The 23,857-nt window shown below is 43.7% G+C and overlaps 1 protein-coding gene across 1 annotated transcript in view; it reads left to right on the top strand.

Annotated features, from left to right (window-relative positions):
- The window catches only part of LOC140695029 (uncharacterized), a 93,940-nt gene that overhangs the window by 7,680 nt on the left and 62,403 nt on the right, over positions 1 to 23,857 (top strand). Inside the window, exons 5-8 of the mRNA XM_072957988.1 lie at positions 17,337 to 17,363; positions 19,168 to 19,226; positions 19,424 to 19,576; positions 20,113 to 20,236. Of these exons, the coding sequence (XP_072814089.1) occupies positions 17,337 to 17,363; positions 19,168 to 19,226; positions 19,424 to 19,519 (182 nt within the window). The 3' untranslated portion in view covers positions 19,520 to 19,576; positions 20,113 to 20,236. The remainder of the gene's footprint in view (positions 1 to 17,336; positions 17,364 to 19,167; positions 19,227 to 19,423; positions 19,577 to 20,112; positions 20,237 to 23,857) is intronic.

Here is a 23,857-nt window from a genome sequence, read left to right as displayed (position 1 = left end):
GAGCCTAGGTCCTTGAACATGCTAAGCACGTGCTCTACCACTGAACTGTACCCTCCTCCCCAAAGCAAGTTTTCTTACCCATTATTCTGCACCTTAGGAGTTCAAATAAATTGGCGTTGAAATCCAGATATTTTGATCCTACTATGGTTCTTTGCATTATATCCTGCTGAGGGGTGGGGAAGCAGTTCCTTTATTCATTCATTTATTCAGCAGTTTTGAGCACCGACTTTGCATCAGGGCCTGCCTAGGTGCTTGGAAACAGAAAACAAGAAATGATCCTTTTCTGCAGGGGATGGAAGCCTAGACCAAAAGCTGGGTAATGTGATCTGAGCTTCAGTAGCCATGTGCAGATGCTGAGGACAAAATTATCCCCGATTTGCTTGGACTTCCCTTGCCTTCTGGCTGGTGCACACCAGGTCGCCGCATCCCAGTGAGGCCCGCAGCCCACAGCACAGTATGTACATCGATTTACCCTCCCTTCTCGGCAGGGCCTGCAACATGAACACCCCTGACTACGTGCAGTGCGCTGAGGACCACCAGACTCTCCCGATTGTGGTCCAACCTGTGGGGATCATCTTAGAGAATTTCTTTTGCATCTATAATGGAATCTCCTTGGTGAGCCAGATCAGACCTTGCGGCTCCCAGTGGGCACTCTTTATCTACTATAGGTATCTCTATGCGCCCGAGAATGGATGGAGTGACTTCCAGACCCACCGCAATGTCATGGGCCTTGTCACCATTACTGACTGCCTCTTGGCCAAGACCTTCTAGAAGCTCCACGCACAGAGGAGCTGTATGGCACCACGCTCTACGACTCTCAGCTCTTTGTCTTTATGCTGTATGGGGAGGTGGCCGAGCAGCCGCACACCGACGTGGCCTTCAATCTACGAGGACTGCGGGTGGTGGAGAAGAGGATCGAAGACTTCACTGAGTCACTCTTCATCTTGCCCAAGTCCAAGTGGCTGGATGGGGACCCCGAAAATTCTGGGGAGAAGACCCCCCTCCTCTACATCCTATTTGAGAAGGAGGACTTCGTGGGACTGGACACAGACAGCAGGCAAGTCAACCTGAAGGCCGGGCCACCCTGGCTGTGTGACAGATTGCTTCCTTACATCCAGAATGGGATCATCAAGGAGGAGGGCTTTCTTGTAGCCAAGGCGGGAAGGAGGTGTAGCCCGCCGGTTTTCAGACGTTTAAAACTAAATCCGCCTTTGTTTCAGAGAGATCCTTTTAGGGTTAGTGTGGACACTTACTCCCCCTTTTCAGCCAGGACACTTGGGGGGACCCCTGGAGTTGCTGTCCAATAGAGTAGCCACAGCTACTGATGTTAGTAGTGCTGGGGAGGAGGCCGGTCTGAGCTGAGATGTGCTGTAAGTCAAATGCACATCAGACGCTGAAACTTGTCTAGTAAAAAGAATATAAACTATCTTGTTACTTTCTATATTGATTACACGTCAAAATGATAGTATTTTACATACAGTAGAATAAGTAAGGTCTGTTCTTAAAATCAGTTACTTGGTTTTTTTTTTGTTACATTTTAAACGTGGCAACTGGGAAACGTTATTTACATGACTCTCATTTCATTCCTGTTGGACAGCCTGTCCTGGGACAGTTTCATCCCTTTGCTTATAAATGAGACTCTGAATCCCGAGACGCAGAATGAGGTGCTGGTTGAGCTCAGGGTGGAGCCGATGTCTCCTGCCTCCCAGGCCCAGCACCAGCACGGCTCAGGCCCTCTCCCCTGCCTGACAGCCACCATGCCAAGTTAGGACATCAGAAACACTGCCAGGGGCTTCCGAATTAGCTCCTTACGCAGGGAAAGGCGTGTCACGGTGTATGGGACACAGCAGGGAAAAATTCGTCCTCACTTTGTCCCTGTGATTAGGTCAAAGGCCCCACTCTGCCTTGGAAGTGCAGACGATCACTTCTGGGCTGCCTAACCCCTCACCCTCTACTATGTTTCCCTGTGTATCTTTCAAGCTGTCCCTCGGGCAGAAGAGGGTGAGACGTCTTTGCCGAGAGGTGGTCCCCCTTTACTGGGGAGAGTGAGGTGAGCTGTGTCCCCCCGGCCTACGGCCTCGGGCCTTGAGTCTGGAGAGCGCTCATGGCGGTCCCACAGGTGACGGTCGGAGGACATGGTACGTGCTGCCGGGCCCGCTGTGCAGGAGGGGCTCTGTGATTCTCTGTGATTCTAAGGTCAGATTCTACTTTCTTGTTGTTGGTAAGATGGAGGAGAAGATGCCAGAGAATTGATAAAAAGAAAATCCACACCAGTCCTGTGAATGACAGACACAGGGGATCCGTGTCCCACCTGCGTGTGGTGCCTGGCAGGCTCTGGAATAATTTTCACTTCCTCCCCGGACATTCCTCTATGGCTTAAGGAAGGGGAGAGGCATGTCGTGGCCATGATCTGTACTTGTCCTCACAGGGCCCTGTGATCGACATGCCCACAATACACTTCTGCTCCTTGGAGATGAGGTGTCAGGTTTAGGAAACTGGGCACTGCTGAGGGCATAGCTGCCAGAACCGTGCTACACCAAGGCTGGCTCCGTTCACCTCACCTGTCACCTCCTGTTGAGTCCTAAGGCGTCATTCAAGGTAGGTGCATCGGTGCAATGAAAGCAGGGACCTCCTTCACCCCCTGGACAGACTGGTGGGTGATCAGTGGAAGCCTGGAACCCTGCCCCAGCCCCACGCCAGTGCCTCCTATTTTGTCATAGGAGGCACTGGTGACATTTTTGCTCAGCAACTGCTTGGCTCTGATTCTGCAGAGCCAACAGAGAATGCCAGCTTGTTTTTGCCTTTTGAAGTCTGCCCTTGGGATTTGGCGGAGTAGCTGGATGTGTGCTTAGCCCATAGTGGTTGACACTGTCACCATTGTTTACCCAGAACCTCGTGTACCAGGCATGGCTGCCGGCATCAAAATACAGCAGCGCATTAAACCTCCCTCCTGGTGGGTCTGTCTGTTCTGGTACCATAAGGGCTCAGCCAGCATCTGAACGTCAGTGAGATAACGTGGCCAATGAGATCGGGTCAAGCACGTTCTCCGCCAGTGACTTTTACTCCATTGTTGCTTTTACTATTACACAGTCATTAATTTTTTAAACAATGCTTTGGTTCAGGAGCAGAACCTAATTCTCCCCTGTTCCTCTTGGTGGGAGTGAGTAAAGTTGTCCAGCTTGAAATGCGACCACATTTTGTAGCTCAAAAGCTGTCTACATGCATCTAGGTGAAGTTTTGGTTTGGGGCGCTGACCACGTTGGGGTCCCCCGGCAGCATCGCTCCCCTCAGGCCCCTGCCTTCCCTGGATCAGGAGGTGAGGGTGGGTCTCACCGTCCCTGCGTCCCTGTCCTCATCACACTGACGTAATTTCTTGTAAATGCTGTCAAAGTCATTTTTGTTCTCGTGTGTTTCTAATTTTGGCTGTTCCTCTATTCCTTTTTCTATTTTCCTTTTTCCCTTATACCACCCCTTGAGCATGTTGTTGGGTCTGAAAATGTGGGCTGTGCACACCCTGCATTGGAATAGCCAGATCGCCCTCTGTGCCGTCTCCATCGCTATAAAAAGCAAAAACTTAACAGTTGCCATGATTCGTATATTATCCTAGTCATCTTATTTTCTACTTTTTTGGAATTTTTGCTATGTTAGCACATCACCCACTGGAGTTTGATATATGTTAAAGTCCTTGCTTTGAGGAACCTGTTAGTTCGTCCTTATATTTGGTAACAAATGCTCTCTTACTAATTTTGTTTATTTGTTTTGAAGAAGTGAGATGCGAATTGATTTAGGCGGCTGCTGAGGGATTTTTTTCATGGAGTATTTAAACTTGGAAAGTCAAATTCTGCAGCACCTTGCTTGATTCTGGCTTTTACACAAACGTGCTCGGCACGAGGTTCCTGGCTGTCGCTGTGTGACGTGCGTGACGGCGCTTCCTGGCCGGCGGTCACTGGTGAGGAAGTGGCCGGCTCGGGGGTGAGCAGCTGCAGGGGACGCTGTTGGAGGAAGCAGTCACCGGTTTTTTGTTTTTTGGTTTTTTTTTTGCATTCACCTTCCCAGTGCCATTTACTTTACTTTGCATTCATAGAGGGGCAGGAGCGGGCCTAAAACCATGCCACTCTTTTGTTCCCTTTATGAGGCTGGTTTTTCTAAGTATCAGGAAAACATTGCCTTGTCCTAAGTAACTGGTTCACTTGGATCTGGTGGACACAGGGACCGCTAAAGGGGACCGTAGCTTCCTCTCTGCTTCAGCCAGTGGGCATTCAGAGCCAGGTCTGTGGTTTGCCTCAGCAGCCGTGCAGGCCTCCCTGCACCGGCCTTTACTTTTACCCCTTTTTGGCAGTAAATAGCTGACTCTGTGCCTGTTGCAGCTGATGTCCACCACTGACGGCCGTGTGGTTATTTTGCGGTAGTGAGTCTCCAACACCCCTGTCAGCCGTGAAGGGACCTTGCATTCTCACCCCGACCCTGGTTCATCTCACCCAGGGAAAGGGCTTGGCCACCACCGTCATGCTGGACATGAGGCCTTGTTTCTCCTTTCATGCTCTGGTCCAAATGTGGACACTTCATCCTTCACTGACTTGGTCTCGCTTGAGACAGTCCAGACTTTCTGAAAGAGTCCATCACATTCTGGGGGGAAACAGAACAGAAGTAAGAGTCGCAAGTAGGAGTCTAGGCTGTCTGGGTTGGCAAATGCAGGCTGGGATCTGTGATGGCCGGTCTGTGCCCTGGAAACTGGCCTTTCCCGTGGCTCCCGAGAGAAAAGGGGTCGGAGCGAGAACAGACTTGCCTGGGTTCCTACCATCCTCATCTGCTCACTGACAGGAGTGTCAGCTAACTAGGAGCTCCCCCAGACCTCGGGCCCTTCAAACCTCAGATCACGGGAGATCCTTGAGTCCTTTTTCTGGTCCTTCTTTGTGAGAATCCAGTGCCTTCTGAGGTGACTGGCAGCAGGAGATGCCTCCCCCTCCAGGGAACTCCCTTCGGAGGACTGTGACTCAGTGCACCTTGCTGTGAGCTTGTGGGTTTCCATCGTGCTCCCTGCAGAACCAGACTTGAGACTGGCTTAGCGACAGAAATAACAAGACTGATTCCAGGGCAGGGCCAGGTGGAGGGAACAGTGGAAATTGAATGTGACCTCAAACACCTAGGTGGGTGCTGGGGCTGTTACTAAAATGGGGAGCCTGGGAGGTACCTGCCAGGAATCGAAGTCTAGAGTAAATGGTGGACATAAGGCCTTTTTTTTTGACATATGGCATTTTTAAGATGCCATTTGTCATCCAAGTTAGGACTTCCAAGAGGCACTCGTGTCTATGAGCCTGGGGCTCAGGTGAAGGAGCCGGACTAGAGATACACATTGGGATTCGTCATTCTTAGCTGGTGTTCACAGCCGTGCAAGTGGATCAGCTCATCTCAAGAGGTGCAGACTGTGTCTGAGGGGGGGCAGGGCTGTGCCTGGTTTGGAGGAAAGCCCGGACCATGCAGCTTTGGTGTGTCAGTCAGCGGCGTTTGTGATTTTCAGAGCAATGGCATTTATCCTTAAGGTTCTGGGGGGTGGGCAGGGCCACACAGGAAGAAATCTGAAGAGAGGGTTTTGGCCACGTGTGCGCGTCTTGGGACGATCCAGAAGCTGCAGGGTCCAGAAGGGGAAACTCCTCAGAAGCTGGAGTCGGAGTGGGGAGTTGGGAGAATGTAGTCACACTCTCCTGTGATGAAGGGAGGGAGGCCTAGGGAGTCTGCACCCTAGCGGACTCTCTTTCCCACGAACAAAAGGCAATCAGACAGAAGATTTGAGGTAAGAAGGGATGGGCGTTGGGAGAGGAGCCAACCTGGAGAACGGTGGTTGAACAATTCTTGAATAGTCTCCCTGAAACATAGAGTTAAAAAAACCCAGACTCTTAAGAATATTGATAGTGACTGGGGAGGAGGCAGTTGTTTTTCTGACCTCCTAAGGGTAAGGTATGTATCCGGGGATATACAGAAGAATCGGGCAGTCTGTTCCTGGGGCTTCACCCTTACCAGGGGGAACAGTGCAAGTTTAAAGGGGGAGAAGGGCAGCGGAGGGAAACTAGCCAGGCCCCGTGTCACGTACCAGTCGGCCGCCCTACTTGCGTGTTGCATTCACATCCATGCCTCCCAAGTGGGCGGTGGCAGCCCCGTTTTGAAGATTGGGAAGCCTCCTCAGAGGTTTAAGGAATTGGTTCATTTAGCAGCTAGTAAATGCTGTAGCAGGATTCCAGCAGGGCCTTGTCAGACTTCAAGGGCATGTTCTCTCTACTAATTCCGGTTGTACCTGAAATGGTGAAGTGAGTCAGTTTCGGAGCCTTTCAGAGAAAGTACGCTTTAAGTGCCTCAGGACTGTTGCACAAAGCTCAGTGTTCTTTCATGGTTCAGAACCACCGCAGTGCTTTTTGCCCCACAGATGTAAGGTCTTACTCCTTTGACGATGGCGTGGTTGTAAATGACATACAGGTGCAAAACCACACTTAGCAGCTTCTGAAGGGAAACTCTCCTGTTCTCCCTTGATCGGCTTTCTTCCACGGGATGTAACTGTGCTGCAGCTAAGGCCTGAGCTTTCCGTATGGAGTGAGGGTTTGATATCCAAATTTAGCATAAAACAGTCAGATGGAGAAAATCGAAGATGACAATATATTTTGGGGTTTCATTAGACAAGACATACTATCTGTTAATGGCTCATAAAGCTAATGAAATTGAGTACAGAACATTGCATTTCTTACTTTCTACTGAGAGCTGTCTTCCAACATAAGGTTCTCTGCTTTGGAACTTCAGCTCAGCCACTAGGGCGCCTGTCATTGTGTTGGTGTGATTGCATTTACACAGTGCATGTAATCTGGGCTTCCTTAGCCCCAAACACTCCAGTGCAGAATCATAGGCTGTAGCCATCACTTAGTTATACAAATACTTCTAAAACTATATGATACCAAAAAAAATAAATAAATAAAAATAAAGAGAGAGAGGGAGATTGCCTTTATCAAAGTTCCTTTGGATTTTAACTGCAAAGTGTTGTTGAGCAGCTCTGGTTTCCTTTGGATATGAATATATACATTTCTTTGCATGTAACTTGGATTTCAGGCTTGAACACCAAGCTCTTGTTTTCCATGAGCCACAAAAATCATAGCCAAATGACACACGTATGAAACAGTTTATTCTTTTTATCTGAGACAGAATCCTTGAATTTGGGACTTGAGCTGCGACTTTCCTGTTTGCTCTTCCCACCCCTCTTGTCACCTCACTCCTTTTTCCCACGTGGCCTCCAAGAGGTCATGGTCTCATAAGAGCAGGTGGACAAATACCAGTTGGTCGCCAAGCAGTGCTGCTGTAGATGGAGCCCAGCCAAGAGCTAAAGGGCATCATCAGGGAGGACTTCCTGGAAGAAATTGGCTCTACATTCAGTTCTGGGGACAGAGTAAGAGTCAGCCAGGGGAAGGAATCAAGAGGGTGACTCAGGTGGCAGGAGCAGCCCGGGTAGAGGCCTGGAGGCTTGTGGGGTGGGGACTCGGGGAGACTGCCCTGTGTGGTCCAGGGTGGTGGGTGACCCTGCTTTGAAGGACACTGGAGAGGGCCTAGGGGTGGAGGGCTTTGGAGGAGCTTGGTTTTTACTAGAACTGACACAGAAGAGGCAGTGAAGGGTGTCAGCAGGAAGTGACCCTTAGGAGAGCAGCTCTGCCTGTCCTTTTGAGTCCCACCCCTTCATTCTTTTATTCACAAAACACGCAATTCTGAGTGTCTAGGGGAGAGGGGGTGGACCCACAGTAGTAAGCAAAATGTACTTGCTTCTTGAGAGCTTAGCAGTGTCAGAAGTTGACTTAGATTAAAATGTTTTATTAACACAGCAGGGCACCTAATCCAAAGTGCGGAGGTTGGAGGGAAGGAAGACTTCCTTGACAAACAGTTAAAATGAGCCTGGAGGCTAGTGGGAAGTAGCAGCAGGTCACGGGGCCCCTGAGGTCACTGGGGACCTGGTACTGAGGTGAGGATGGACAAGCAGGGTCGGGGGTGGGGCTAGAACTCTACCAGGGAGCCTCTGATGGGTTTGAAGTGGGGGAGATGTAATCAAATTTGTGCTTTGGGAAGGCTGCCTTGGCTGTGTGTGTGTGTGTGTGTGTGTAGCGGGGAAGAAGGGGAGGGTGTGACCAACTGGGAGGGTCATTAGAAGACCATTCACAGGCTCGGAGGCCACCAGTGGGAGAGGGGCGTCGGGACTGCTTGGGGACCGCAGGGGCAGAGTGGATGCCGGGTTTCCTTGTGTGGAGGGCTTGTTAGCGGGGTCGCTCTAGCGACACCTTGTGGCTGGAAGTAAACAGATGGAGGCCGCCAGGTGGACTTACCTCTTCTCTCCTTCCCTGCCTTGTGTGATGATCTTAGCTCTGCCAACATATGGAACAGAAGAGCTAAGTTCCAGAGTAGCCCAGGACTTTGCTGGGCTCGTTCAAGTGAGAGCAGATAGGATTTAGGCTTGTGTTGAGATCTGTAAGTTAACTTAGCTAGAAACGTCCTGTCTTTTGGATTTTCATAGGGGTAGTAATTCTTGATAAAGATTGCTTTCTTGGTGAGAGGAAATTTAATACAACTGATGTCTTTCTCAAAAAATATCTTATCTTTAAGAAATTTAATATTCAAAATAATAGGAATATTTTAAAATGATAAACTAAGGCTTTCGTGTAGTTTCTTTGGTTTCTGAGTTGATGTGTAGGTAGACCCTTTGCATTACATAATAGCACATCTTTGACAGTATTTAAAGAGCTGTTAGTGAGCGCCCCCAATTTGAAAGCATCATTAAAGCTTGCTCTGAAATAGTGAAGTCATATAGGTCTTGTTTGCAGAAGCCAGATATTTGGTTTATAATCTGCAGCATAGCTCCCTTTATAAAATAATAATAGATTCAAAATTAACAAAGTGGAAAATAATTGATTTTTTTTAAAAAATGAAACATAAACTTTCTTGTGCTATTGTTGCAACTGGAAATTTTGAAAAGAAAAATCCTATTGTAATATCATCTAAGTGAAATACATATATGTCTGTCACATTTGAATAGTAACTGCACAGTGGTTTTTGAAGTCAGGATCATTCCAGCTCAGATACTGGCAGTGATGGTTGCTGGTTTTCAATGGAAGAGCCTAAATTTGCTTTCTTAGCTTTATTCTTTTCTTTTCTTTTCTTTTCTTTTCTTTTCTTTTCTTTTCTTCTCTTTTCTTTTCTTTTCTCTCTCTCTCTTTTTTTTTTTTTTTGGGGGGTAGTGCGAGGGTTGAGTAGTGCTGTGCCAGCATGATTTGGGGGCAATTTGTGGGCAGATGTCGTGCAGCAGCAGTGAGATATTTCCATGCATTTTACTTTCCGGACATCACCAGGGAACATGTGTGGTTTGTGCCTGCAGGATGGGATGCTGCAGGACTCCCTGGTCCATCAATGTTATGTCTTGGAGCTGCTCCGGTCAGTGAATGATTTTCTGTGGCTTGGAGCTAATGTGGTCTGATGCAGATGATCAGATGTGTAACTAAAGTACTGTTACTTGAAATAAGAGAAAAGCTAGCAAAAATGTCTCTAAAATACAGGATGAGGGAGGAGAATTGGCTGAGCTGCTTGCAGTGGGGAATATTCTCAGGTGACTCCCTCACTGTGTCTCCTGTCACTATCCCCCACAGCCCTGCATGGCAGTCCTACTGAAGCAACCATGCACTTTCTCAGAAACGCGCTGAATTTCCTTGTGCCTCTGATTGTTCACTTTTTTTTTTGAAAGCACATCTTGCCCTTTGCTTAAATGCCATCCCTGCTAGCCACCACTTACACTCATTCTTCTGGACCTCGTCCATATATAGCTGCTGAATGAAAGAACAAAATGTAGTATCTCCATTTAGTGGAATATTATTCAGACATAAGAGTGAATAAAAAAGAAAAAATAAATAAAGGGGAATATGAAAAAAGCCATCTGCTCTGGGTAGTCCACCCTGACTGCTCAACCCGGCCTTTTCCCTTTGAAACCCCATCCCTTATACCCCACTCTACTATTTTTTATAGTATTTACCACCTTCTAATAAAGTTTAACATTTTCAAAAAAAAGAGACATGCTGATACCACTTCAACATGGGAAAGCCTTGATAACAGCACGTTAACTGAAAGGAACCAGACACAAACAGCCACATATTGTTGATTTCAGTGATCTTAGAAATGCCCAGAATTGGCTCATGCAGTGGCAGAGAGCAGATGATGGTTGCAAGGGGCTGGGTGGAGGGGGGTTGTGGAGTGACTGCTAGTGACAGGGGTGTTCTATTGGGGTGATGAAGTGTTCTGGAAATAGATGGTGGTGAGGGCTGCACAACCGTGAGTGTGCAGAAGACTGCTGAGCGCTGTCTCTGGGAGTGCTTGTTGTTGGGGCGGCTTTATTTTGTTCTCATCCTGTAATGTGAAGGGTCATCTTGTGCTGAGACCATTCAACTCCTGTGAGTGGTAAGGCTAAGAGACTTTGCAGAGTCATGTTTCTTTTTTCCCCCTTGCTGAGTGTAGGCAAAAATGGTTTAAGCCTGAGAAAGTGCTCCATATGCAGAAATGTCTTTCAGTTTTGGCTGGTGTAAAAATCTTGTGAGCTTTTTAATCATTTAGGACAGTCTGTAGGGGGAAACAGCCTGTGAAGCCTGGGTGAGACTTGGAAGAGCCGCGCTACCCTCCCAGACACGGGTGGGGATTTCACCCCCATTCAGGCAGTGAAGGGCCAAGACCCGTGAGAGGAGTTGACAGTCATGAATATTTATGTGTATCCGCTGCTTCATCTTGGATATTAATTTCTAGCTGAGTCATTTTGTGGCAGCAGCCTCATCCTACATCAGGAATTTATAGTATCTGCTCTTTGAGGTGAAGAGCTGACAGACTTGATTATTTAACAGTCTATCTTGTATTGATATCTCAGATTCCTTTGTCAACCGCAAAACAGCAGAAATACAGACGTCCTTTAATGCCGATGTGACCTGGAGCAGGTTTAGTTTCTGTACCTCAGTGACCTTATCTGCGTGTGGGGAAGATGATAACAGTGCTTCCCTCAGAGGGGCTGGTGAGAGGAGACTGAGAAGCACAAGTGGAAGACTTACACGAGATGCTCATGAATGACAAAATTTAGTGCTCTCAGCCTGGTGAGGCCTCAGGGGCAGAGATGTCAGAACAGAGCAGTCCTAGCCGGAGTTCGATCCGCATTGTCAGGTTTTATGATCACTATCACCACTGTGGGTTATCAGGTAGTTTTAAGACTTGGTAATATGAATTCATGAATAATGTTAAAGACTAGACAACTCAGATCCGGTTTACATAGTTCTCAAGATTTCCTGTGAGAAATGGATATTTTTTCCCCATCTTAAATCTGAGTGGATTCTCTAAAAAAATTCTGTAGTCCTCCATCTTTTTCCTTTAATTCTCCTTTTTTTTAAATAAAAGTTTTTAAATGGAGTTACTGGGGACTGAACTGAGGGCCTCATGCGTGCTGAGCACATACTCTCTCAACTGAGGTATACTCTCCCCCATAATTTTTTTAAACTTTACTTTCTTAGTATTCAGAGGTTAGAGGCCTCTAATTCTTTTTTTGGAGACTTGTCCATAAACCGGTAAATCTAAAATTAATGGACAAAATTTGGTTTATTAAAAAAATCATTAGAACTTTTATCAATCCATTCAAAAGGAAATGCTTATTGAGTTAAAATGTTTCTCCTTTATGGTGATTTCTAATTTTTGGTCTAGCTTAACTTATTAAAAGTAATCCTCATCATCATAATGACCAAGCTTGCTGTGAGTGGACACCTACCAAAGGCTAAACTGTTTTTCTCATGTTTTACTTCAAAGCAGGTGTTTGACGGTAGGTATCAATGTCTCCTTTTTGCAGCTGAGGGATTGAGAGGTGGGCAGCTTGTCCCAAATCAAACGCAGCTGGCGGTGCCTAGCTCGGTGCTGGAATCCAGGCTGCACAGGATGCATTCTCAATTTCTCCTCTGATCAGCCTCCCGTTGAGTGGTTTCCCGAACTCCTGTGAGTCCATAAATGACCGATTTTGGCGATCTCAGCCTGATGAGGCCTTCAAAGGAGAGACACCAGTGAGAATGTGAGACAGAGCGGCATAAATTAAAATTGTACATTTTCACAAATGTTGCATTCTCAGGTAATGACTTAAATAGTTTATGTTTTCTTTATATTAGTGCTATGTAAGCACTAAAAACAAAACATTAAAAATGATTATAGTGCAAAATAGGAGTGGGCTTTGAAAGTCCAATCATTGCTAATGATGTTGCTTGTTTTTCTCTAGTGGTGCTTATTGACAGAATAATTTACAATGACTGAATTTGTTTTATGTATGTAGTCTTAGTATGGAGGAAAAGTTTGTCAGTGCATATTGAAAGTAAAATCTTTACTCTTTTCTTTCCTGATGATAAATATGTACGTTGTTTCCATGGCTTAAGTATATTTCCTCATTTGTGAAATTTGAGTGATGCCGTTTACCATGTCTGACTGTGAGAGGTAGACGCCTTGTATACAAAGCATCCAAGAGCTGCTTAGTAAAAATGTGCTGTCACAATGACAGATAGTTTAGAAGGATCAACTGTGAATACTAAAGAGGGTGGCTTGTTTCTGATGCATATTCAATATGGATATATATGAATATGGCTTAAAGTAACAAGGATTCAGGGTTTTGTGTGTGTGTGTGCGTGCAGTATGAAGTTTTAATGAAATCTGTATCATTCTATTGAGACAGGGACTAGTTAAATTGACTTAAGCAGACGACCTTGAAGATTATTTACACAGAATGTGTATTGTTACAACTCAGTGTTCATGCTGCCGTGTAACTATACACTCAGACATTTAAATTCGTAGGACTCTGACCAGAAGCATTAAGTTTAGAAAAATCCACATTGATCATTTTCAGGGAATAAGCTTCTCTCTTTTGTGATTAAAGAAAATTTTGATTTATTTTTCTGCACTCTTAATAGGTTTTAAAATATCAAAACATTGATTTGACATGTCAGCTTTTTTAATAGAAAAAAGCTCATGCTGTTTTAATATGTAAATAAATGTTTTTGTATTTCAATACACTTCTATGATTTCCTGGCTCTTTGAGAAGTATTTTGCAAGATACTTAGATTACCTCCTGTTGGAAAAATACAGACATGACTTTTATGAATATAGGCCTAGTACAGGTCTGTTGGTTTTTGCTACAGTGCAAGACATGAGGACTAGGAGAGCAGTATGTGCTACATAAGCTTTTAGTTATCTGATTCTTGTTTCTGATCCACAGGCAATTTTTGTGTTGCACCTTTCCAGGCAACCAGGAAGGCCTTTTAAGCCATAGGTGGCGCTGTTGCACCTTCTTACAGTCTTAACTTTCCTGTTTGTAAAGGAAGTCTTAAACGTTTTTTTTTTTTTTGATTCCTTTGCTTAGTGCTTCAGGGTAGCACAATGTCCATTATGTCTGACTACCTGGAACTATTATTCTGCTTATGTCTTAGTTTTATTCTATCATCTCGCTGTGAACATTTCAGACTTCCTGTGCAAACAGTTGCAACATCGGACTTTTCTTGCAGTGTTAGAAACCAGTGAGCCGGGATTTTATAAAAGAGCTAGAAGCGGCCTCTGGAGCACCTTAAAGCTGAAAAGTGTACTGAGTTCCCTAAGTATTATCCCCACCGCTGTGTGTCAATGGGTGGTAGGAGATTTGGTACATATACAAAGGGGTGTGGTGTTTTGACTTGGGTTTGCGTGCACGCGCTGCCACTGAGCTACGTGATCCTGAGTCAGTTCTTTCTGAGTTTTTCCCTCGTCTGTGAGATGGGGACACTCATTTCTGCTTTGTAGAATTGTGAGAATTAGAAATTATGTAAAGTGTTTAGCACAGTGTGTGTGACAAGAGGGCTCATAATCTTAACTGCTGTTTGGTGTGAAGCCATCATTTGATAGTCTTTGGCAATTACTGAGAAACAGGAAAATAAGAAAAGCTGGTTTTATGATGAAAGATATTTGAGGAGGTTCCATAGTTCCTATACACATAATTTAGCATCAGCAGAGTCAGGACATTTACACAGTCGCCCTGAACCAATGTTAAGCCACAGAATTTTTGTTACTTCATATATGTTGGGGCTTAAGGGGACCCAATACTTATACACATGTTGTGTCCAGCAGCCAACTGAGAGATGACAAAGAAGAACAGGCAGGCGATAAATGTCTCCTTTATTACTGATGAAGCCACGTTCTCCATGAAATTCAGGGCTGTGGGAGAGTGAGTGTCATGACACTATGTCCCAGAATTAGAGACTTACGCAGTCCCAGGTAACTCTGGTCCACAGCGAGCATTCCCTTGAGAGATTCTGACCCATAATGCACAGGACTGTCTTGCCATGGAACTGAGCATCCCGGCTGCTTCCTAAGGGTGGCCAACACTGGAGGGGAAGGAAAGCTTTCATATGCCCTGCTTGTCTCCCCGGACTCACACCTCAATCTGTTAGTGTGAGGAGGGCTAGCCGTGGGCCAGTGGTCAGGGGTGTGAAGGGAGAAGCAGTCTCCCATGGACCAGAGGAGTGGGGAGGAGGGAATTCCCCCTCAGATTAAACAGGTGGTGGCTTGAAACAGAAGGGTGCTCCTCAAGAGTTTATAAGAGGGGAAATAAGGATTTCCTTTGGGACTCAGAATAGTCATGAAACACAGAAGATGATTAGATGGGAGACTTGTAAATCACTTTCTTATTAAATTGAAATTTGTTGGGCACCAAAAATGTGCTACATTCTTTTCTGAGAGTTTTACAGAAATGAATCCTCCAATTTTCACAACAAGCGAGTAAGAAAGATTTGATTGTTATCCCAGGTTTACAGTGTGGAAATTGAGGCACACAGAGGGTAAGTAATTTGGCCAAGGTAACAGAGCTAGTAAGTGGCAGAGCTGGGATTTAAATCCTGGCTATCTGGTTTCCAGGCTCCCAGGGATGGGCTTTGGGTGTTTACAGGTATCTGCATCCCTGGATCTCTGTACCTCTGCACCAGTTAGACCAGAAAGGACAGGGAAAGTGGAGTTATACAGGTACTCACAGTCGTGTTTCAGCCACTGTCCATGGAGTGTGCCCCGTGATTGGCATTAATTGTTTTCCAGGCAGTAGATCTGTTCTTATAACAGAAATTTAGTCCATTGAGTTAATCTAGAAACCCTTCCTGCTCTGCTTCTGTCCACGCTTGCCATGTGACTGCCTGCCCGAGATTGGGCCGTGGAGGAGAATCTGTACTCATGGTTGAACTCTGATATTTCAATCTGGTTTGTAGTTTCACATCTCCTGTTACATTAATAAATTAAATTTCTGGTTTTCTTGCATCAGTGTGTCATAAGTTTGCTTAATGTGAAACCAGTCCATGGGAGCCCAGGGGTGCTGACGGTATAATTTCTGAGCATGTGGCATTTCTACCCGTGCAGAAATGGCTGGAGGATGTCCACCTTCCTCACTGATTTCTCCCAGCAGCAGGGTCCTCTCCCACCCCCGGATGTAAGGATGGGATCTCTCTGAGTAGGCCATTCAGAGGCCGAGTCCACCAATCAGATGAAGTACCTGGAAGTGGGTTTAATAGAAGAAAAGGGCTTCCAGGTAGTCCGATGGGCTGTTTGAGTCCGTTTGGTGAAAAGATGTCCACTGTCTGTGGTTGAGCTGCTTCTTTGCTGTTTAAAAGTCTGTATTACATGAAGGGATTTTAAAAAGCAGAAAGGTGTGATTTCAGGTGGTACATCCGCACCGGTGAGTAGTGCTGGATGACCGCCTGTGTGAGGAATAGACAGAGTCTTACAAACTTCATAAAACAGCTTTTAAAGCTCTTCCATCTGAGTGCACTTCGTATGGGGTCCAGTTCATGACTGGTCGCGCTGAGAGGGCACGTAACTGATGATGGCAGAAAGGACACGGAGGCATCAAAAAGGTCCCAGACATGTTCTGTGTTTAGAGGATGGGGCACAGAGTAACATATTTGAGCTGGTTTTTCATTGAACACTTTTGAGTATTTTCTAGGACTCCCCAATCCCCCATGGTTCCATGCAGCTGGGTGTCCCCTCAGTGCAGCTCTGTCAGCGCTTGCCCTGGGCTGACGCGGTGTCACGGGGAGCAGGACGGTCAGTGTCCCCGGCTCCTCCGAGCTCCGTCTCCTCATCCGCAGAGCCGGGTTTCTCATCCGTGTCTACTTAGTAGGATTGCTGAGAATCACATGTGATGGTTGTCAGGTGTGACTTTTGGTTGTCTCTGTGATTGGCGTATAGTCAATATTTGATAGAAACACTTGTTTTTATTATAATTGTGGCTCCTAGATTGCAGTGGTTTTTAGTCTGCATTTATTTTTTTATATAAATTTATTCTTATTTTTAAGTAAGCACTTGTATTTATTTATTTTCATGAAGGTACAGGGGATTGAAGCCAGGAACATGTGCGTGCACAAAAGGTGCTCTACAATGGAGTAATACCCACCCTCCTTGTCTGCACTTAAAAATAAATATTTCAATACACAAAATATTTCTTAAACACCATCATGGGTCCTATTTTCTGCATAGACAATTGAATACATATGCCATCTCAATAAGAATAAATGTCATGGGGACATACCTTTCTAAATCTGTTTACGTGTTTTAAAACGATCATAGCTAGTGAAAAACACGAGTCTTGGATCCACTACTTCTTAGGGTCTGCTTTGCCATCATGGGGAATTACATTCTACAGAGAAGGCTAATTGGATCTCATTGATATTTGGATGATTTTGCAATGTTCAAGGCTTTCAAAAGCTGACCGTTTTGTATTTTAAACTAACTACAAAGTTATCTTCTAGAAGTTGTAAGTCCTTAGCTTGTGAAGTGCCCAGTAATTCAGTTTGTATATGTCTGTGTCTCTGTGAACGTGTATGTGTGTGATTTCAGGAATATAGCAATAAGTTCCATATAGCCTTCTGAAATCTTTCTCCTCCAGTTCAAGGTGTAGGTATATATTTACACAAATAAATTGATACTCTTTTGTGATTTGGCATATTGGTGGGAATAAGAGGTTCTCATAATTGTTTCAGAAGGGTTGGGGAGCATGAGCTTAGAAAATGGGAGGAGATAGAGGCAGGGAGGTTCTTTAAACTTTGTGCAAGATGAGAAACAGTAGCTTTTCTTTTTTCTTCTAAAGCAAACTGGCACTGAATTGTAACATACTAATACTCAGAATTGCTTTTCTGATCAGAGACAAGTGCCTCAGATTTTTCAAGGCAACATGAATGATGAAATGTGTTTTAGCAGTTATCTTTAAAAGTAGTTTTATTTTTCAAGTATAAGTCTATAGACTGTTCTTTTTTTCCCAGCTGTACAAGAATTTCTCATTGATCCAGGTACGTGATCAATGTGTTTAGTTTCTTTGGGTTATTTATTTTTTTTAAGTGCTTGATTCATTCTGGTGTGAATGAATGTTTAAAATTTCTGGATTTTGATCTTTAAAACTTGCTGATTTATCAGAACTGCAAAAAACCTGAGGTTTGTTCCTTGTTTGGTGGGGCAACCTATTGATTTATGTTGTCTGTTATAGAGGGAAATTCTTCCTCTAGCCTGTAGATAATTAAGTGAATGGTTTGCAGTGTGCCTTAAAAATTATTTGAATGCATTGAGCATGTTTGTCCAGTGAATTTTGGATTGACTCATAATAATGACTTTGCTTTGATTCTGTGGCTTTTGTCCTCTCCACAAGAATTTGAATTCTCTGTTGCATTTTGTATTCGTGTTCTTAACAGGGGAAGGAATTTTGCATTTTTTACAGAGGTGGGTTTTCCTATCCCCTCTGAATTCCTTCTGTAATTGATACAGCGAAAATCTGTTATTGCAGTGCTTAATTATTTCATAAAAAATTTTTTGGCTTAATCAGAAACAATGACAAAGAATGATAATAAAAAATACGAAAACCTTCCTTCCTTTGAAGAATAGAAATGAGGTGGTCAGGCTCACGCATGCTTTGTACCTGACACACTTACTCTCATGTCATTGTGTATCATGAGTCGGAGATGGAGTTGCTTCAGGTTTATAGATTTTTGTTTTAACATTTGTGTTGAATTCATTCTCTAGGCATGATGATTCCTGTTGCCTTTGTGGAAAGTGTAGATGAAGGGAAACAAATGCTTTGTTTTGTTTTCAGGAGGCCTGAGATGCTGATGAGAAAAGAGTAGAGGGTGGGCTGAGGAAAATAGTGATAGACCCTCACCTCCAGGCTGAAATTGATGAACAAAGAAATCAATTAAGTGTATCGGTATTTGACTAATAGAAGTCAGACAGCCCAGACTGTCTAGTTATGCCCAAAGGAAAGTACTGAATTCACCTGCAGAATTAGGTGCTTTACCATGTAGAAGCAGCTTAGAGCAATCAGAAAAATCAGTGATGAGATATAAAAAGAATATAATATCTTTTATTTCTGAAACTTTTCTACATTAAGTTGTGTAGAGCTAAAATTAAGTTTCAAGCACCAGGAGTTAAGAGTTTAGGTGGTTCTGTGGGATCGTTATTCAGGGATGTGTCTAGACCCTGCTGGAGTGGCCGAAGCTGGCAGGAAAAGATCCAGAGCCAGGATTTGTCATCCTAGGATGTCCTCCATAATGGTTCCATGTGGGAGCCCATGATTGAGTTAACAATTTGTAACACATCGCAGCCGCCTGTCAACTTTAAGAAAAAAAATGTGCTTATTAACTGCTTTAAAGCAAACACCTGTGCATCCTCACTCCTGTCTCCTTGCCATAAAAAGCAGAGACAATGCCTTGCTTGCATATTTGAGGTTATAGATAGCACACTGCTTATTGCACAGCAATGACCCAGGCCCTCAGCTATAAACGCCAGGCCTGCGTGGTGTTAGATAGTCTATTATCCCCAAAACAGGGACCAGGCTGGTCTGGTGGTCTGCTTTGTAATGAACATGTCTAAAAAATGTATCTTGTTCCCCTCAGCCCATGACTTCCCTAAAGGTAAACTAAGCCTTAGTACTCATGGTGGAGTCTACAATCTCTGTCTCATCCCTTCTTTCCCCAAGTTCCTGCCTACTATCTCACAACTGTTATTGACTTTTTACTTTGATTATACACAATAAATATGGGAGCATTTGAGAGACTCGTGGATTTGGCTCCCTAATCCCTCTCGCTTTCTTTCCTTTTTCCACAGTCTTGAGAAATTCATTCCGTGTCGGTAAGACTTCCGCCAGCCAGAACCCACAGTTCCAGGTGAGAAGGATGCAGGCTTTATCCCTCCTACCCGAGGGAGAGAGAGGAGATAATTGAGATATGCTCCCCTGTGGTCCCTTCCTGCCCCAGGGCCACTCCAGTTCACCTGCAGCCTTCTGGCCTCTGCTCACAGGGCCTCTGTCCCAGGATTGACCGCAGCCTTTTATTCCCTTGTCAACATTCCCTGTGCCTTTCAGAGGTTGCTCTCTTCTCTGCAATTCAACCCTGGCAGATGTGATGGTGGTCAGCGTGCTGATGGGCAGTTACTTGGGGACTCCCAGGAGCCATGCTGATTCTCCTGAGTCATTCGGGGTTACAGAACTGTCAAGCACTGCAGGAAGCCCATTCACGTGAGTTCAACACAGCATTACATCACTTTCATTTTATTTTTGAATTTTCAGTGGAGAAATTATTTGTAGCACACTGTTCCAGATTTTAGGCCGCCTGCTTTCCTCACCACCATTTCCTTGTTGGCTCTGGTGCTTGTTTTAAGAACCAGGTTTCTTCTCTGGTCATTTGTAGCAGCTGGGCTTGCCGAATCCTTGATTTGCATTTGAAGCAGAATGCTTCTTCGTGACGTCAAACTGATTTTCCTTGTCATGTCTGAATATTTCTTGTACACTCAGCAACAGTTTCAAGTGAAATGCTCTTGTCCAATTTCGGTTAACTAATATTTGCTGATCTCCTGCTTTCATGCTGAGGGCAGTTTCTTCTTCCTGTAATAAATGTTAGCAATTTGCATTTACTATGGAAGGTACTAATCCGAGGTGCTTTTGTTCTTAACAGTTTTAATACAAATCACCCATTAAAATGTACAGCGGATTTTACTCTATGCCCAGAAATGTGCATCCCAGTCAATCTTAGAATATTTTCTTCCCCCCAACAGGAAACCCAGTACGCATAAGCAGACATTATCAACTTCCCCATCCTCCCCAAGCCCCAGGGAGCCACTCTTCTGTCTCTGTGGATTTGCCTGTGCTGAACATTTCATGCAAATCGAGTCACTTCATGTAAGTGGAACCGTCTATTTTGACTGACTTCTTTCACACTGAGTAACGTTTTCAATGTTTGTCCACGTTGTGGCCTGGGTCAGTACTCTATGCTTTGCTATTGCTGAATAATATTTCACTGTATGGCTGGGCCCCTTTATTTACCCATTCATCACGTGATAGACATTTGGGTTGTTTCTGTTTTTTGGCTCTGAAAATTAATGGCGAAAAGTAATGGTGAATATTCCTGTAGGAGTTTTTATGTTAACATTTGTTTTCAGTTCTCTTACTTGTGTGCCCAGGAAGCAGAATTGCTGGATCATTCAGAAGCCAAATGTTCAACTCTCTGAGGACGTGCCAGGATGTTTTCCAAAGTGGTCACGCTGTGTTACATCCTCACCAGCAATGGCTGCGGGCTCCGCTTCCTCTGTGTCCTCATTAGTGCTTGTTAATCTTTTTTTGATTTTAACCTATTGTAGTGAATGTGAAGTGGTTTCTCCTAGTTGTTTTGACTTGATTTCCTTTAGAGCTAATGTTATTGAACACCGTTTCATTGTGCTTATTGGCCATTTGTATATTTTCCTTGAAAAATATCTTTTCAGATTCTTTTTTCATTTTTTAATTGAGTTGCCTTTTTATTGTTGAGCTGTGGAATTTTTTTTTTTTGATACACAAATTCCTTATCAGATAAATGATTTGAAAAAATTTTCTCCTGAGTGTTGTTTTTTCACTTTCTGGATGGTGTTTTTTGAAGCAAAGTTTTAAAGTTTAATGAACTCCAATTTATCTCTGTTTTCATTTTTCCTTGTGCTTTTGGGGTAATATTTAATATCTGATGTATTTTATTAAAACTTGTATATATAAAATAACTTAATTCTTAGGACCGTTCTAGGAGATGGGTGCGGTTGTTGTCCCCAGTCTATGCATCGGAGACTGAGGTGCAGAGAATTTGACTGACATATTAGTGTCAAAGCTACCCAGTGCTGTGGGAATTCAGACCCTCATGTTTTTCCCTAGCATCTGAGCTCAACACCACCATGCTCCAATCTTTCCAGGAAACGTTAATGAAAAAATCTTTACTTTTTTGATTTCTTGTTAGATTTTTTTCTTATTGGGGACCTCAAATTCTCATTTTCTTTTCGGATATCAGTGTCGATTTATTTTAGGTCTCATGTAGGGAGAAGCATTGCTATCAGTTAACTTCTTTATTACTCACTCTCCAGTGATGATTGTTGCTAGTTGATCTAATCAAGTCATGCTTAAGTCTTTCCTGCTCATGACACTAACAGCAGAGTCATGACTTATAGAATGCTCAAAGAAGAAAGTACTTGATTGATTTTATTTTGCCAACCAATCAAACCAATCAAATAAAACCCTGGTGTTGACACAGACTATAAGCCCTCCAAAATAGGGTCACTGTCTTCATTGTGTTTCATTTGTTGGGTCACAGTGTCTGGATAGTGCCTTGCTGTCCAGCAGTTTTGTGAGGATACGGTGCTCGTGAATCATTGTAAGGACAGAATTTTGACAACAGACTGTGTTGTTCATTTCACGACGGGAAAGGTAATATAGAATTACTGTTCAGATCTGTTTTAAAATTAAGCTTTGAATTTTGAGAATAGTTCAAGAAGCCATACAAAGCTCTTTTTCACTAATTTTAGATCTATCTTAGACACATTATGTTTACATAGCAGAGTAACTTATCAAGTAGATTTGACAAAGGAGTGTTATATTGATTATTTGTTTTAGTTGAAATATTCTACCAGGGATAAAGTCATAAGTGCCCATAAATGAACAAATATATTTGTATTTAAATGCAACATGGGAGCAGACTACATATGTTTCTATATAATATATATGACTGTGTGTTTTAATCTTTCTGTCAGTGTTTTAATAGTTTTTCAGCAATTTTGTAACTTTAGAATTCTTCTAAAAAATTCACCCCCAATTCTAGTGCAGTTTGTACTGTGTATCCTGTCTTATGCATGGGATTCCACTGTCCCCTCAGTGAGGAATTTCCTCTCCTATTGTGTTAGGAGCAGAGTTAAAGGAACTGTGATTTCTAGGCCTTTGCTCTCCATGTGTTTGCAGTTGGCTCTCAGTCACGATTTTCCCTTTCCAGAGTTTTCATTGTTAAATTAGAATTTCTGAAAATAACTATTAATATGTTGCATTGGTCTCCCTAGAAACTTGACGTCTTTGTGCTTTTCAGTTTTCAATTTATGAAAAATGCAAATGCACTCTTGTTTTTAAGTTGTCCTTTTTCAATAGATATTTATCTCTTAATTGATAGAATAATTTTTTCCCAATGAATGAATCGGTGTGCATGTTTTAAAGGATAACTTACTTTTTATTTTTCTTATTGTAACAGTAATATTCATTGTAGAGAATTTAGTAAATAAGGATTAACACAGTAATAACTTCACAATGGCCTCTAATCTCACCTGGAGATACAGTTGTAAGGTTTGAAATTGAGAATTATAAGTCCTCTCAAATTTTTCTTTTTCAAGTACGTATAGGTTACTGAGATCCTCGAATTCCCATATGAATTGTAGCAGCAGATAGTCAGTTTCTGCAGAGGAGCCCGCTGGGATTGTGATCGAGACCACGTTGAATATACGGATCGCTCTGGGGAGCACTGCCATTCCAAGAGCACTTTCTTTTGATAGGGGAATGTGTGTGGAGTGTCTGTCCTGGTATTTAGGTCTTCTTTAACTTTTTTTTTCAACAATGCTTTGAGTTTACAGAGTATTATTTTACTTTAATTATCTTTGCCTTTATATTGAGGACAAGTGTGCAAGGTACTGGGATCAGAAGTGTATTTGAGCCCCGCAACTTGCTGCCACCATGGACGCTGCACTCTTGCTTCACCCGCTGTACAATCTTGCACAGAATACGACCTCAGTAACTCTCTCTTGAATGAATGATTATATGATTGTTGGATGATGCTTGAGAGTCCTTGTGATGATTTTTTTCCCCAGCCTTTCCCCAGTTCTTAACTATGCCCTTTCTCTTCCTAAACTCCAGCCTGGGTTTCAGCCTGCCTGTGGCATTGATTTTCCTTGTCTGTGGACTCTTCCTTTCACTGGTTCCCGATAATGTTACATGTGGGCTGTGGAAACTTGCTAGATGTCAAGAAAGAGCTAATCCATTGTAGGCCAGTATTTTTAGAGTTTGTTATTGTTTTATTGATTGAAATTAAATGAGGCTGCCCCCTGAGCCCTCCCATGAGCACTTTTGACCTTCCTACAGCTGATACTGCTCTAGTTGCTGCATGTGCCCTTTCCCCAGCCTTGATTTTGTAATTGAATAAGTCACCATCACTGGAGCCCTCTCTTTAAAAGATAAAGAGAACATTTGCTCCTTTTCCCTGTTTGGGGACTTCAATGAGATGAGATCCCAGATAAAGAATGGAGCCCCACCTCTTTCTGACCCCCGCTGTTTCCGTTCCTTTCTTCAGGGGAAAAGAGTACAATTCAACAGTATAAAGATTGATTGTGAGCTAATGAGATAGACAAGACAACCGATCATTTATTAAATAACCTTTCATGATAGAAACAAATGTATTATACACACAAACAGCACACAAAGCAGTGTAGTACCATGGTTACAATCGTGGGTCCGAGTTCGTGTCCTGCTCTG

The sequence above is a fragment of the Vicugna pacos genome, unplaced genomic scaffold (assembly GCF_048564905.1).
Source record: "Vicugna pacos unplaced genomic scaffold, VicPac4 scaffold_124, whole genome shotgun sequence".
Taxonomy (NCBI): domain Eukaryota; kingdom Metazoa; phylum Chordata; class Mammalia; order Artiodactyla; family Camelidae; genus Vicugna; species Vicugna pacos.
Note: the sequence above shows the minus strand (reverse complement) of the source record. Positions and strands in the feature narration are given on the sequence as shown.